Here is a 17,307-nt window from a genome sequence, read left to right as displayed (position 1 = left end):
GGAGCGCGCGGCTGTGAGCTTACATCCGGGAGATAGTGGGTTCGAATCCCACTGTCAGCAGCCCTGAAGATGGTTTTCCATGTTTTCCCATTTTCACACCAGGCAAATGCTGGGGCTGTACCTTAATTGAGGCCACGGTCACTTCTAACTCCTAGGCCTTTCCTATCCCACGTCACTACAAGACCTATCTGTGTTGGTGCGACGTAAAACCACTAGCAAAAAAAAAAAAACCAGCAAGGATAGAGTAGTGCTAATTGGCGATTTCAATGCGAGTGAGTGTTGGAAATCGAACTGAGGGATACGAAAGGGTGATTCATAAATGTGGGGAAGATATGAAAGCTAATAGGAATGGGAAGAATTTGCTGAACTTCTGTGCTAGTATGGGATTAGTGGTTTCAAATATATTATTTAATGTCAAGAATTTCATTTTTTGTCCGTGTTGAATCTTTTCTGTAACTGTTCAGATACATTCCTCAAGCATAAGGCTACTCATCGCTACACATGGGAGGGTAGGAGCAGCAGATCCTTAACAGACTATACCATAACCGACTTCGAATTCAGGAAATCTGTCAGGAATGTGAGGGTATTCCGGGAAATTTTTTATGATACAAACCACTATCTGATTAGTAGTGAACTAAGTATCTCTAGGCCTAGGATAGAGAAATTTAAATCTGTCTACAGGCGAACAAGGGTAGAAAATCTCCAGAACAAGGAGATTAGACAGAAGTACATGAATATGGTTAGTGAAAAGTTCCAGACAGTTAGCAGGTTCGGTGTATAGAAGGAGAATGGGTGGCATACAGGGGTGCTATAGTAGAAACGGCAAGGGAATGTGTAGAAACAACTGTGTGTAAGGATGGGAAAAGGTGAACATCTTGGTGGAATGAAAAAGTGGGAGCAGCTTGTAAACATATTAGAAATGACTCCAAATAAGGACTAATGCAGAGGAATGTACAGGTAAGAAATACAGCAAAACAAATAGTTGTCGAATCCACGAAGTTATGGGAAGATTTTAGTAATAACTTTTAAAGGCTTAGACTAGGTTAAGCAGCAGGGAAACCTTTCTGGACAGTAAAGAATTTTAGGAGGGGAGGGAGAAAGGAAATGAATTGTGTTTTGGGTAAATCAGGTGAATTCATAATAGATCCCAGGGAATCACTGGAGAGGGGGAGGGAATATTTTGAAAATCTTCTCAACATAAAAGGGTATCTTCCTTTTGATGTCGCAAACAACCTAGCTCAGGGGAAGGAGGACAATGATGTTGGTGAAATTACACTTGATGAAGTGGAAAGGATGGTATATAAACTCCGTTGTCATAAAGCAGCAGGTATAGGTGAAATTAGACATGAAATGGTGAAGTATAGTGGGAAGGCAGGGATAACAACTGGCTTCATAGAGTAATAAGATTAGCATGGAGTGTTAGTAAGGTATCTTCAGATTGGACAAAAGCAGTAATTGCACTTATCTATAAGCACTGGAACAGGAAGGATTGCAACAAATGTCCAGGTATCTCATTAATCAGTATACTAGGCAAATTGTTCACTCGCATCTTGGAAGGGAGGGGGCGATCAGTGGTTGAGAGGAAGTTGGATGAAAACCAGTGTGGTTTCAGACCGCAGAGGGGCTGTCAGGATAAGATTTTCAGTATGCGCTCGGTAATTAAAAAATGCAACAAGAGGAGTAGACAGTTACGTTTATGTTTCATAGATGTAGAGAAGGCATATGATAGAGTACTGAGGAACAAGATGTTCACCGTACTGTGGGGACTATGGGATTAAGGGTAGTTTATTAAAATAAATGAATGGCATTTATGTTGCCAATTGGCTTGCAGTGAGAATTGACAATAGAATGAGTTCTTGGTTCAAGGTACTTACAGGGGTTAGACAAGGCTTTAGTCTTTCACCTTTATTGTTCATAGTTTACATGGATCATCTGCTGAAATGTATTAAGTGGCAGGGAGGGATTCATTTAGGTGAAAATGTAGTTAGCATTCTTCGCCTATGCTGACGACCTGGTCTTAATGGCAGATTGTACCCAAAAGCCTGCAGTCTAATATTTTGTAACTTGAAAATAGGTGCAATGAGTATGGTATGAAAATTAGCACATCTAAGACTACATTGATGTCAGTAGGTAAGAAATCCAAGAGAATTCATTGTCAGATTGGGACTACAGTTCGGCTTAAGCCACGAAGGAGAGCGGACGCATTGAGTGGAGGGGCCCGGGAGTGGGAGTAAGGAGTGAGTGCTGAGTGCAGGAAGGTTGTGAGGAGTTTGACGATAATGATTGGAGTGGATCAATACAGGGTGGCTATAGTAGGATGAAATGGCGTATGGCTTTTAGTGCCGGGAGTGTCCGAGGACATGTTCGGCTCGCCAGGTGCAGGTCTTTCGATTTGACACCCGTAGGTGACCTGCGCGTCGTGATGAGGATGAAATGATGATGAAGACGACACATACACCCAGCCCCAGTGCCAGTGAAATTAACCAATGATGGTTAAAATTCCCGACCCTGCCGGGAATCGAACCCGGGATCCCTGTGACCAAAGGCCAGCACGCTAACCATTTAGCTATGGAGCCGTACTATAGTAGGATGGCAGAGGAGAATGAAGAAAGAAGTAGTAAAATCAGGTGGATGTAAAGTGGATTTGGTGATTAAAGGAGAATTAGTGCTAACAGCGGCAGTGGTTATAATATTGCTATTGATTAGAGGGGTCGAGCCGAACCCAGGCCCGACAACTAGTGGAAATACCAATATAAATGGTCCGTTATTGGACATTATAAATTTTCCAGCTAACTCATTCCTGGTTGCCTGCGTTTCACCCTTGGGTGCTAAGTTAGGCTCGTCAGTTGGGACTTAGCACACTATGGGAACCAACATCTACATCAACTAGTGAAAATGAGGGAAGGGAAGACATGGAAGAATTCAAAAGACTGGTAAAAGAGGCGGTGGAAGAAGTGTGCCCCTTTGAGCAAATTAAGAATATGATCCAAGAACAAACCAGGGAGTTTGGTAAAATGAAGGTATGGTTACGAGAAAGGACGGACGATATAGCATCACAAGTGAGAAAGAACGACGAAGAAGTGGCAATATTAAGAGAAAGAATAGGACGATTGGAAGAGGAGACGTTGAAAGCAGAAGTGAATGCCAATACGTTAAATCGCAGGAAGAAGTGCCTATTTATATATGGGGTGCCTGAGGAGTTGAGAGAAGACAAAGTACTTACTACTTATAAAGTAGTGGCCTTAATGCAGGGGAAATTGAAACTTAATTTTAGCGAAGTGGACATAGGCGATGTGCAAAGAGTGGGAAGAACTAGGGGCAACAGGCCTATCAAAGTAGAACTGTTTTCTACGTTGATGGCTGATGCTGCGATAGGCAATGCGAATAATGTGCAGAGAGAGAAAATATGGATCAAGAGAGACGTGGGTCGGGAGGCGATTAGGAATGAGAAAATACTCGGAAAACACAAGATACGTGCGATAAATCAAGGGCTGAGAGCAACCATCAAAGGACAAGAACTAGTGGTATCAGGCAGAAATTGGAAGAGAAACTGGTCTGTGAATAGACTGATCAACTTAGAAATGAAGATAAAAAAAAGACGAAGAAAAAGTGAGTAGTGCAACGAAAGGTGGGGAAGTGAGGTGAGATAACAGTAATAGTGTACTGTGTAAAGAGGGTCAGAGAGAGATGCCAAGTGAAAATGTGATCATAAGCAGTGAAGAAGTTCAGGAAGAGATGACAAGTGAAAAGGTGACCATAAGAAGTGAAGAAGAAAGGCAGGGGAGTGAAAGCAGTGAAGTAAGGGCAGGGCAGGGTAAAAAGGTGATGTCAGAGGCAACCGGGGGGTGTCTCTATCTGAGTTGGGAAAGAGGCAAGGGCAGAAAATTTACGGAGATGATGAGAGCTGAAGTTGGAGGCAAAGGTACACAACAGAGTGAAGATAGTGATGAATTGGCAGCTAAGAGAGGTGGTAGAGAGGCAGGAAGGTATAGAAATCTGACTGACATGTGGGGTACAGGTAGAAATGAGAGGGGTGTAGTCACTAGAAGTAAAAAAAACAATAGTTTAGTGAGTAGTGAAGATAGAGATTGTTAGATGTAAGAATGTAGTGTTGAGTAGAGGTGTTATTTGGTAAATATGTGGATGCAATAGTATTTGTGTGTGGTATGAGATTGAGAGGTGGTATATGAAGCGATGTGTTGGTATTGAATGGTAGTTGTAATAGCTTTTGCATTTGGTATGATGTTTATTTAATGCTAAATAAGTGAGTGTTCAGAGGGAGCAGAGTTTTGGATGGTGGAGGTTGAAATGTGGTGTTGGTGAAGAGATGGTATATGAGTGAAGGTGAAGATGGCTTGGTATTTAGATGGATTATTTATGTCGGAATGTAGTGTTGAGAAGTGGTGTCATTTGGTATATTTCGGTTGGGGATATGATGAAATGTGGTGCTGGAGAAGTATAAAAAAGTGGTGGTGTATTTATTGTTGTAATAAATGATTAAAGAGTGAAGTTAAGGTATTGGTTGAGAGATGATGGTAGAGGTAAAAAAATATGAAGTGTGTGTGGCATGATGAAATGGGGTGTGAGAGAAGTAGGGTGAAGTGATGGTTATAATATGTGTGGCTTAGTATATAGATGGATTATATATGTCGGAATGTAGTGTTGAGAAGTGGTGTCATTTGGTATATTTCGGTTGGGGATATGATGAAATGTGGTGCTGGAGAAGTATAGAAAAGTGGTGGTGTATTTATTGTTGTAATAAATGATTAAAGAGTGAAGTTAAAGTATTGGCTGAGAGGTGATGGTAGATGTGTGGTAAGATGAAATGAGGTGTGAGAAAAGTAGAGTGTAGTGATGGTGTATGTATTGCTGTAATATGTAAATCTATTTGTGGCGGAATTATGGAGATGGAGGGATGTGTGGTGTATTCATTGCTATAATGTGGAGTTGGAGAAATGATGGTAGAGGTATATCTTTTAACTATATTGTATTTTTAGAGAAGTAGTACATAGGGGTCTATATGTAATAGTGAGAGTTGACAAATTGTGGTTTTGTAGATGAAAGGGCAAATCTAAGGTAGAGTATGGCTGGGTATTGAAATAGATCAAGCATGTTTAAGCAAGGATGAAATTGCAACAGGAGAGGAATAATGTAAACACAGACATGGCTGGTGAGGTAAGGTTGTCTGGACTCAGCAATCCGGAGTAGGTCAAACTGAAAAACAATGGCGGTGATGAAATGTGATGTGTCAACAAGGACAGTTGGATGCATGGTGTAGTCTTGCTCCGAGATTGCATAGGTGGTAATATATGTTTATTTTTAAGTATTTATGTTGTTTATTAGGTATGTTGAAAGATGGTGAGGGAGAAATATGGAGAAATGATGGTGTAGATGGCAAGGAAAGTGGGGAAAGGGTGAGATGGACTCACCCGTAAGAAGTCGGGGTGGGAAGGGCCCAAGACTAATAAACCTATGCTGGACATGACATGAAGACACTGAGGATGGCTACTGGGTGGCCCTATCTGAGGGGGTCACATATCCGGAGTATCCAACGGACTTCACGGCATGTCCAAGGAGTACGATTAGGAGTGGAATGGTGAGAAGGAAAAATAGTCATCTGGTTAGATCTTGGGGCCTTCAGGTGGTCTCAACGGGAAGGGCCGGTCGAGTCATCGCTGGGAGAGTGGCCTTCTTCTCACAAGGGGTGATGACTTGGTCGGACGGTAGGTTATTATGTGGTGTTCTTTTCTTTTGTTTCCTTTTTTTGGTTTATAAACTGTGGTGTCCTTTTATTTCTTTTATGTATATTAACTATGTCTGTTTGTTTCAAAGTTAGTAGTAGTTTGTGTGTGTGGCTTAAGATGAACAGTGTTATTTTTCTCATTCAATGGATCGATTGGGAATTTGTTTACTGTGATCTTGAGAAAAATAATAATAAATAAAGAATAGATTGGGACTACAAAACTCCAACAGGTAGATAATTTCAAGTATTTAGAATGTGTTTTCACCCAGGATGAGATTGAAACAAGGTGCAGTAAAGCAAATGCAGTGAGTTCGCAGTTTGTTTTCAGACCAACTTTGCTTTATGGGAGTGAAATCTGGGTGGACTCAGGATATGTTATTCATAAGTTAGAAGCAACAGACATGAAAATAGCGAAAATGATTGCTGGTACAGACAGGTTGGAACAATGGCAGGAGGGTACTCAGAATGAGGAGGTGAAGGCTAAGTTAGGAATGAACCTGATGGATGAAGCTCTATGCATAAACTGGCTTCAGTGATGGGGTCATGTGGGGTGAATAGAGGAGGACAGGATAGCCAGGAGTATAATGGAGTCTGTTATGGAGGGTAAGATATGTAGTTGGAGATCAAGACAATGGTGGTTAGACTCAATTTCTAACGATTTAAATATAAAAGGTATAGAACTAAACGAGGGCACAGGACTCGTTACAAATTGAGGATTGTGGTGCCATGTAGTAAATTCACAGTGGCGAGCAGACCGAACGCTTGAAGGCATAATGGTCTCATGATGAAGACGGATGTATGTATGTATGTATGTATGTATGATACAGTCGAACCTGCTGTTACGGACACCTTTATTTAGCAGACACCTCCCGATGCTTACATTTTTCCACGAACCAATTTTATTTTCCATGAGACACATGTTAAATAAGTCTCATTTAAGCGGACATCTCAAATTCTGGACATTGCCATTAGTCTTGTCCTCTTGTCTTAAGCGGACACTTTACACGTTCCAGGATACTTTCTTTACACAGGGCTATGTCACTCTTTCTCTTAAAATCCTTCTGCAGACATATGGAAATTCCTTTTGAATGTTTGTACTATTTCATGTCCAAGGAAAACAAAAAGAAACGTACATAGGAAAGCTGAACTAGCCGTGAAGTCAACTGTTCTGCACAGGCCTTTATCCAAACTTTTTGGTAGGGTCATCTTGTGTTCTAATTAGTGTACATTCTGATAATTCTGGTTGCCTGGGAATGCTACCAGTGACTGCTCACAAGTTACCAAGGGATTTTCCAGTGTATCTTGTTGTTGTTGTTGTTTGAGTCATCAGTCCATAGACTGGTTTGATGCAGCTCTCCATGCCACCCTATCACGTGCTAACCTTTTCATTTCTACGTAACTATTGCATCCTACATCTGCTCTAATCTGTTTGTCATATTCATACCTTGGTCTGCCCCTACCGTTCTTGCCACCTACACTTCCTTCAAAAACCAACTGAACAAGTCCTGGGTGTCTTAAGATGTGTCCTATCATTCTATCTCTTCTTCTCGTCAAATTTAGCCAAATTGATCTCCTCTCACCAATTCGATTCAGTATCTCTTCATTCGTGATTCGATCTATCCATCTCACCTTCAGCATTCTTCTGTAACACCACATTTCAAAAGCTTCTATTCTATTTCTTTCTGAGCTAGTTATCGTCCATGTTTCACTTCCATACAATGCCACGCTCCACACAAAAGTGTATCTTGTATCATTGTGAAAAATAAAATCAATTTAAGCAAGTGGGAGGAAAGTAGGAATTGAGGAATGAAAATAAAGTGGGAGTCAGGTTTTGCAGAAGTGAACATTGCAGTATATGGGGGTGGTTCAAGTTTGTTCAAGCAAAGAAACTGTGTTTGAGGGACATTGTTACAAGAAGAAAAAAAGGTGGAAAAATAACCTGAAAGTTGAGTTTAATTCCATCAAGAATTTGTGTGTCACGCTGGGTGGTTATTCCCTTCTTGAGAATACTGCAGTAAAGAAAAATGTGCTAAATTTGTACACCCAGCTGAATGATTATGTCCTGAAGCTGTAATGAATGTAAGGGCTGTAAAATCTCTTGTAATATCTCCCAGGAATCGTCTCCATAAGACCTATCTGTGTCGGTGCGACGTAAAACCACTAGCAAAAAAAAAAAATCCTGGGCAAATATTTAGTTAAAAATTATTTAGAATAATCAAAATAAAGATGTATGCTTATGTTTAAGGTGGATGTTCTTTGGCGTTAAAGTGTTCTGTTCATTTTTACAACCTTGCCTGGTTGAGTTGCTCACCTTCTGAACCCAACTTGGTAGGTTTGATCCAAGCGCAGTCCGGTGGTATTTGAAGGTGCTCAAATATGCGTCAGCCTCATGTCGGTAGATTTACTGGCACGTAAAAGAATTCCTGTGGGATTGCCCTGAAGATGGTTTTCCGTGGTTTCCCATTTTCGTACCAGGCAAATGCTGGGACTGTACCTTAATTAAGGCCACGACCGCTTCCTTCCAACTCCTAGGCCTTTCCTAGCCCATCGTCGCCATAAGACCTATCTGTGTCGGTGCGACATAAAGCCCCTAGCAAAAAAAAAAATTCCTGTGGGATTAAGTTCTGGCACCTCGGCATCTCCGAAAACCGTAAAAGTAGTTAGTGGGTAAAGCCAATAACATTATTATTTACAACCTTGTTTTAAGGGGCATGGTTCAGACCGCGATGAAATCGATTTTAATGAAGTGTTGAAAGACACTAGTTTCTATTGTGAGCAATGTAGCCTGGATGGCGGCTGGAGGAGACACGCGCAAGCTTAGTGCTGCTGCAGTTTGTGTTGTTTGTGTGGTAATAATCAGAGTTGTTGCGCTTTACGGTTCTCTGCACGGGTCTATTCGAGATAAGGAATCGGTGTGTGCAAGTGAGAAAGTGAGTTCTCCTTTTGCGTGGCTACTAGCAGAGAGAAACTACTACATTCCGGCGTTCTCTCTGACTGGATGCGCCATTTTCCAGACTTATAGGCGCCTCCCTACTAGCTCGGAGCCGAACAAGCCTAGGCCTGGTCGTGCAGCGATTAGGGGCTTGCTTTGCCTCCTACTACTGGCTGGAGATGTCCACTTAAACCCCAGTCCCACCACTTGTGAAATGAAAACAGACATAAACATCTATTGTCAGAATGTGCAAAGCCTAAACAATAAGTTGTCTGATTGTGAACTATCCCTGCCAGACTTAAGAGAAGTTGACGTGATCGGACTTACTGAAACATGGCTCTCTTGGGCTAGTGACAGTGAACTACCACTCAGTGCTAATTACAGCATATTCCGTCGTGATCGCGCTACTCTAGGTGGTGGAGTGTTGCTAGCAGTGAACAATGTTTTACCATGTAAACGAAGGACAGATCTCGAACGGAACTGTGAGTTAGTGTGGGTGGAGCTACTCTTTCCTCGACGCCCTGTACTTGTGGGATGTTACTACAGACCACCAAACAGCCCATTCAGTGACCTTGAACAGTGCCTGGACTCAGTCATTGCAGCTCTCCCTCATGGTGAAGTAATTTTAATGGGCGACTTTAACTTGTCTATAAAGTGGTCTTCTCCAACTACCGGACTGTCAGCTAACAACTGTGACAGTTTTATTAATGGTCTCGGACTGAAACAGTTTAATATGTACCCAACCCGTGGACCCAACACCCTGGACTTCATACTCTCCTCATTAGAACTTAAAACAATAACCCCAGGCAGAAACCTTTTCCTATGCGACCACCAGTCCCTCGATGCTACATCCCTCCTTCCCCACCCCTCCTCAAAGCCTCACAGCAGGACATCCTACCGCCCTACCTACATCTGGCGCCGTGCCGACTGGCCTGCAATGTGTCGTGCCCTGGAATGCCTTCCCTGGAGTCTGCTCGAAATAGCTGATATCGAATCGGCTCTTGACCTGCTGTACGACTGGCTGCAAGCTGCAATTAAAGACTTCGTACCTGCACAGCGGGATACTACTAGCAAACATCAACACTGGATATCACAAGAGACCAGACTGATACTATTTAATAAGAAGAGAGCTTGGCGCCTGTGGAAAGACTTCCCTAACCCACACACTCACAATACCTTCATTAAAATCCGCCGCCACGTGAGGTTTATGGTCAGAAGAGACTACAAAACACACGTAGACACTGTCACTGAAAACGTCCGCAGCAATCCCAAGCGCTACTGGAGTCTCATCAACACACGGAGAAGGACGGAACGGATTCCTGTCAGCGTGAACCACAACGATACAACAGCAGATGGCGCCGATCGCAATGAACTGTTCAACAGGCATTTCTTCTCCAACTTCTCCCCTCCTTTACAAAACCAACCGCTCCCTCCTGTTGGTACAGCTTCAAACAGAACCCTATCAAGCATAACTACCACACCAAGTGAAGTTCATAACCTTCTTCAAACTCTTCGTACCAACAAAGCTACCGGTGCCGACACTATACGTCCTCTTTTCCTAAAAAATACTGCCAGCACTCTTTGCGTCCCTCTCTCTAAATTATTTAACAGATGTTTTGCCGCGGGCTATTTTCCTATTACCTGGAAACAGGCAAATATTGTTCCACTTCTCAAATCAGGCAACAAGTTTAATGTTTCATCTTACCGACCAATCTCTATTCTCCCCACACTATCCTTTATCTTTGAAAAAATTATACACCAGCGTCTCCTCGCATTCACTTTGCCGTATATCTCAACCAAGCAGCATGGTTTTCTACCAGGTGGCTCTTGTCTAACAAACCTGGCCACTCTGCATAGCTTTGCATCACACGCCATTGCAGCTAAATCACAGCTGGATATCTGCTACGTAGACATTTCGAAAGCTTTCGATTCTGTTGACCATACTCTGTTGCTCCATAAACTCTCCGAACGATTTAATATACATGGCACTCTACTGACCCTTCTTGCTGGCTTCCTACATAACCGTTGGCAGAGAGTGGTAATATCAGGCACTTCATCCTCATGGTTACCAGTCACCTCCGGTGTCCCACAAGGCAGTACTCTTGGCCCCTTGCTGTTTCCTTTGTTTATGGACGATCTGCCGTCCGAACTCAACGAAACAGCGAATACCCTACTCTTTGCTGACGACTGCAAGATATTTAGGGAGATCGGAATCCAGCAGATGCAGCTCTACTACAGTCATCGCTTAATGCCCTCTCGAACTGGTGCCGTACTTGGAAACTTATCCCCAATCCACAAAAATGCAGCCACATGACCATAACACTGCGTAAATCTCCTCTACCGACACCATATTACCTACTTGACAAGCCCATCACCGTGGTTACGCAACAGCGTGACCTAGGTGTAATATTCGATACAAAATTACAATTTAAGACCCATATAGAAACATATACAACCAAGGCTATGAAATTACTAGGCATTCTCTATCGCTTCACAGAAATTTCTGACCCCGTTGCTCTTCGTCACTTCTTCCTCACGATCGTTCAACCTCTCTTAAACTACTGCTCTCCGATTTGGACAACAGCCGCCCCCTCCAATACCAAGCAGTTAGACAGAGCAGTGTCCTTCTTTGCTGCAATTGTAAGGAACAGAAACCCCAAGCTCAGAAATCTGTCTACGCAGCAGGTATTAATGGCAATTAATGTGTCACCGCTGCACATCAGGCGACAGGTAGCTGACCTGAGTTTCCTCCACGAGATCTTAAATGGACATTACCGCTCAGAACATCTTGTTTCTCTCTTCTCTCTCCACGTTCCTTCCCGCTCCACCAGAACCAAAGACCTTCTCCACACTCCCCACACTCAGCACTCAATACTTCAACGATCTTTCCTAATCTGCCTCCCAACACTCTTTAACAATATTAATAGGAGACAAGAGCTTGATATAGCATCAAATAAAAGTGTATTCGAGAGGTGTGTAAATAGTATCTTAAAGATAAGTTGATGTGAAGGGATTATACCGCCATCTTGACCCACGACGACTTGGCTATGAACATGGACATTCTCATGGTTTTCGATTTGGACAGTTATTAGTAGGATGTGTACCTGATCTTGTTATATTTTGTTATGTTTGTTATATTTTATTATGAAAGTTTATGTTTGTTAAATAGTCTGTTGACAGTGCAAGTGAAATTTGCTCAGTGTAGCTGTATCTTGTGCTTCGTGAATAAATAAATATAATCCCACTGTCGGCAGCCCTGAAAATGGTTTTCCATGGTTTCCCATTTTCACACCAGGCAAATGCTGGGGCTGTACCTTAATTAAGGCCACGGCCGTTTCCTTCCCACTCCTAGCCCTTTCCTGTCCCATCGTCGCCGTAAGACCTATCTGTGTCGGTGCGACGTAAAACAACTAGCAAAAAATAAATGTCGACGTGTGTTTCCGTAAGTGTTTTGAGTTATTTTATTTCATTCCGTAGCCAATTTTACAGATAATTGAAATTAGTGTTATGACTTCTTTATTTCTCAGTGATTACTACTTTTGTTTTTTGTGTTTTCTAAATGTATCATGGTGTACATGACTGCCTAATTTTTCATGATTTCAGTATGCATTGTGAAAATTTTAAAAAATGTTAATATTTAAAAAAAAGTAATTTTGCTCAAATTTTGAAAAAAAAGGTATGCATGCAATGCCAAAACATTGCTGAATCCAAAACAGGTTTGGGGTTGTAAGTAAGCATATGGACATAATATTCTTGTATAAAAATGTGAAAATGTACTAAAATGCTCTGTGTAACTTCATCTGCTTAGTGTCAAAGTGTTAATTAAGTAAATAGAAATTTCTCTTACAAAATTGTGTGCCAGTATTTGTTCATGTGTGTTACAGTGCCAAATTTGTAGCAGTAGTGCACCTGAAATAATAGTTGTGATAATGTTAAACAAAGTGCACTTTGTATGTAAGTTATCCACTTGTATGTTAACAAAAACAAAGCAAAGCTAAGTCAACCCTAGCAGTCTCCATAACGTATGGAGGATCGGAGGGTAAAAGCTTTGGCACTAAGTGGGATACAGTGGCTAGCTGTATTCCTGGCTGCCTTTGCCCCCAGGAATTAAGCTGGTTCTCATATTTGGTGTAGGCTGAGTGAATCTTAGGGCATGTACTGCTTCAGAAGTGGAAATCTCATTTCTTAAATTTTTCGACTGCCTGATGGAAAATCAAACCCACATCCTTCTGGGTGAAGCGTGTTAGCATATAGAGTTTGTTTCCCTTCCCTCCCTTCTCTCTTACAGTTATGTCCTTCATCTTGCCGGAAATATGTGCCTTTACTCTTGTTATCTTAAGGGAGTTAATTTATTTGGTTCTGTTCTAAAATGAATACCATTGTGTTTTAATTGATAATTAAATGGTTATCTTACTGTTAGAATTCATGCCTGTGAAATATTATCCTCTTCTTTCCAGTGCCATACAAACCTTACACTGATGATACTGCTATGACAAAATGTGTAGCAAGTTCTTTGATTGCCAAAGGAGGACTCGACCCTCAAGATTTAGCAAAAAGGTGAGATGATACATGATGATAACTACATTAAAACTTCTGTTATAGCCTACTGTGTGTTGCTGACACTAACAGATTCTTAATTAAAATCTCGTCCTCGTTGTTAAAGGGTATTTATTTTTAGATTGTAGAATATAACCTTGCTGTTCATCTTGTTTATGAACACTTGAAAATTGTGCGATGGAAATAGTATGTTTTTGTCTCTCTTCAGTTGTACACCCATCCATCTTAATGGGTAGGCCTACTCATTATTTTATATTGTAAATAAATTTAACCCTTTTATGTCCTGTGATGAATTTTCACAACATTGTGTACTGGTGGTGGTTGTCGTGGATGTTCATTTTTATCTCTCTCAGATGACTTCCAGTGTATAGTTGATTTTTACAATTGGATCAGCTTATACTCTTACTACATGTCCTAACAATCAGGGTCAGTTTTGTGCATTTTCTTGGATCAGCTTACTGCCAAATTGTTTTCATATGTTTGTTTTGGAATCACTATCAAACCTATGGCACCAGTTGACCATTTTAGCATCTTAGTCTCATTTTTGAGCCCCTGTGGGTGGGGGGACACAGACGAAGAGTACATTCACAGTGTTGTCTGCCTGTCATAAGAGGAGACTAAAAGGGGCAACCAATGGATGATGGAATTCGAACCACGAGATTACTTGTGATTACTACCATTTTGTGAGGAACACCATGGGTCGAAGTTACTTCCAATTAGTACCATTACGCGAGGAACACCATGAGTCTGGACGTTGCCGGTGGTTAGTACCATCTTGTGCATCCCACTGAGGCGGGGGTGCGGGCGTGCTCAACTACATACACTAATGTAATTGCGTGGCATCATGGATAAAATAATAAATTCTGAATAGATGCCATGCGCTGCGCTAAATTGTGTTAGTTCCCGTGTATTCAGAATGGGTCTGCGGTACCTGTGATTAGTACCACTATGTGAGGTACACCATAGGTCTGCATTGCTTTGACCTGCAATCACAATACATTATAAATAACAACCCCTTTGAATAAAAATTGTTTAAAAGGAAAGGAATGCATTATACGACAGTAACAACATTTAAAGGCTAGGGAAGACAAAAAAAAAAACACCTTTGATTACAATAACCACACAACATGAGTATAATGGCTAAAGGGACCTACCAAAAGGAAATACATATGCGAAATGTATTTAAGCAATAGGAAGACAAAATGCTGCAAAAGTCTCTTGCCTCCTTTTTACTTTTGTTGAACACAAACATTCATCTTTGGAACACAACCAAATTTAGAAAATCAGCTTCATTTTAAAAGAAAGTTTCCTGCTGACCACAATAAAACCAAGTTTGTCTAAGACTTATGCTCCATATTGATAAAGAAGGAAGGCTGGTCATCAGCTACTGCATATTTATGTAATGAGAAATGCACATATCTGAGAACTGTGTCATTAAAGACTGTAACAAAAATAATCACATTTGTTTATAAAGAAACATGTGATCCGTGCTGCCATCTATGAGTCCAAGAATTAACCACTTTATCCAGAGTTAGCTTAAAAACGATTTTGGGCACCGAATTTGTTACTAAAGTAGTTTTTGTCAATGTTTGGAAATAGTGTCGGAATTAAATGGGGTAGACCCCAGGCAATTGCACTGTCGACTTCATTCAACTGCGGTGATATACATGAGTGAATAAGAAACGATTATCTGACAAACACCACCTTGGTGAATTGTCCTACAATAGAATTTTCATGATCATGATTAGAGCCTACCTTGCTTGTAGATGATGATATGCCATCAGGTACTTCTCCTCACTGACTCAGTGCTATCAGAGTGAATGCTTTAGATCAATAATGAAAGACTTCAACCAAGACTTTGCCCAATATATAATTAGTTTTCTTAGGCCCTTTAAGGAAATACCATAAAGATTGGAAAGAGAAAATTTTCTTTCTCTTAATTTGGTTTTCCTTTGTCAACAAAAGCTGTTGAGACATTCTGCTTAAACGGGAAGATTCTGGTGTATCTGTAAAAGTTAGTGAAGACCTGTAGCTATTAACTCTACTATAATTCAGGTTGTGAGTGCACTGAAAAAACAAGCACGTGATTTGATACCCCTTAAGTTTGAGGTGACAATGACACACAAAAGAGCAACATTTCTGTGGTCATTTTTCCAACATTTAAGTACTGTGTGTTGTCATCTGATAAGAAATTCCAGAAGAGATATTTCAGAAGGTAAATTAAATCACATGGCTTAAACGTGACACACATACATGTATTGGATATATTCAGTGTCTGCTATGTTTTGCCATATTAACATACAAAAGTAGTTCCAGTTCTTCTCTCAAAAGACACACGTGCACCATATCCAGGCCTAAGAGGAAAGAAGTCTGAATTACTGTGATGATGAATAGTTTCTAGCTCCTGTTAGCAGATATACTTCTGCATCCTTGGGCATTAATATTGCAGCAGCAGCAGCAGCAGCAGAAGAAGAAGAAGCAGAAGAAGAAGAAGTTATTTCCTGATGGGAAAAACATGAAGATGAGTGCTCAAAATTAGTGTTGCTGGCCAAAATAGTTCTTTGTATTACTGTCAGCAGTACTTAATAGCAATAGAAACATTTGTAAGGCAGTTATTGTTGTACAAGAGAAAAACTGTTTCATCAGGGACAATAATGCAAATATTATTTTAGAATATACTTTTCTGTTCTATTTCTCTGTGTTTTCTGATAGTTATGAACACTGTATTATTGCTTGCAATAGTTGCAAAATATTCACGTGGATATTTTAGATCTGTTAGGAAGTATAATATAACTGCAACAGCGCTTGTATTTCTTATGTTTGTCAATTATGTAGTGTTAATATCTTTATTATGTTTTTGTTCTCTGTTTTATATATCCATAAGTTGGTTTTATATGTTTATGCACAAAACTAAAAAGAATAATACACAATTTTTTTAATTTCTTACCTTTAGAATTTTTTCTTAGATTTTCCTTTTTTTTTTAGCCCTCTACTTCATATTATTGCTTATGATAGTTGCAGCATAATGTATTTCTCAGAATGCATATAATTTAGTCTCCTCTATTTAGAAAGAGTTTACAGTGCTAAAATGTTTTTAACCAAGCGATTTGGCCATGTTGTTAGGGTCACATAGCTGTGAGCTTACATTAAGGAGATGTTGGGTTCGAATCCCACCGTCAGCAGCCCATAAGTTGGTTTTCCATGGTTTCCCATTTTCACACCAGGCAAGTGCTGGGACTGTACCTTAAATAAGGCTGCAGCTGCTACCTTACCATTCCTAGGCCTTTCCTATCCTTGCGTTGTCACAAACCTTCAGTGTGTTAGTGCAACGTTAAACCACTAATAAAAGCATGTTGTTTTTTTTTTCTTTCCAGTTTGCACATTCACAAGTTTGTTTTAGATGTTTATGTATACAGTTGCAAAGAATCATACACAGTTTGTTTTTTATGGGCTTATTGTATTCTACTTTTTGAGGAGCAGGGAATAGAATTCTGCTTTTGGAGTTTGTGAGGATGTCATCCATTAAATCAGATTGTCTGTATTAATTATGTTCCAGTTCTTGCTGTATGAAGCCAACTCCTCTCTAACATGCCCTTTTTATATTGACCTTCGGGCAGGTTCATTCGAAAGTGCAACTCCCACCCATTGGTAATGCTTGTCCAAGTACTAGCTGTTTTTATGATTCGCTGTAACATACAGGCCATAACTGTTTCCTTTCCTAATCCTACATACATACATGCATTATCATTATAGACTGTTATGCCTTTCAGCGTTCAGTCTGCAAGCCTCTGTGAATTTAATAAACGTCGCCACAATTGCAACTAGTGTTGTGGCCTCATTTCATTCTATACCTCTTATCTTTAAATTGTTAGAAACTGAGTCTAACTATCGTTTTCTTGGTCTACCTCTACTTCTCTTACCCTCCATAACAGAGTCCATTATTTTCCTAGGTAACCTATCCTCCTCCATTCGTCTAACATGACCCCACCACCGAAGCCGGTTTATGCGTACAGCTTCATCCATCGAGTTCATTCCTAAATTAGCCTTAATCTCCTCATTCTGAGTACCCTCCTGC

At 40.6% G+C, this 17,307-nt stretch overlaps 1 protein-coding gene across 1 annotated transcript in view; it reads left to right on the top strand.

The window, feature by feature from the left end:
- Nucleotides 1-17,307, top strand: part of LOC136862844 (ADP-ribosylhydrolase ARH3) — a 177,499-nt gene that overhangs the window by 2,511 nt on the left and 157,681 nt on the right. Inside the window, exon 2 of the mRNA XM_067139110.2 lies at nt 13,133-13,232. Coding sequence (XP_066995211.2) covers nt 13,133-13,232 — 100 coding nt within the window. The remainder of the gene's footprint in view (nt 1-13,132; nt 13,233-17,307) is intronic.

This window comes from Anabrus simplex, chromosome 2 (genome assembly GCF_040414725.1).
Source record: "Anabrus simplex isolate iqAnaSimp1 chromosome 2, ASM4041472v1, whole genome shotgun sequence".
In the NCBI taxonomy this organism is placed as follows: Eukaryota; Metazoa; Arthropoda; class Insecta; order Orthoptera; family Tettigoniidae; genus Anabrus; species Anabrus simplex.
This window is presented reverse-complemented; position numbering and strand designations above follow the sequence as displayed.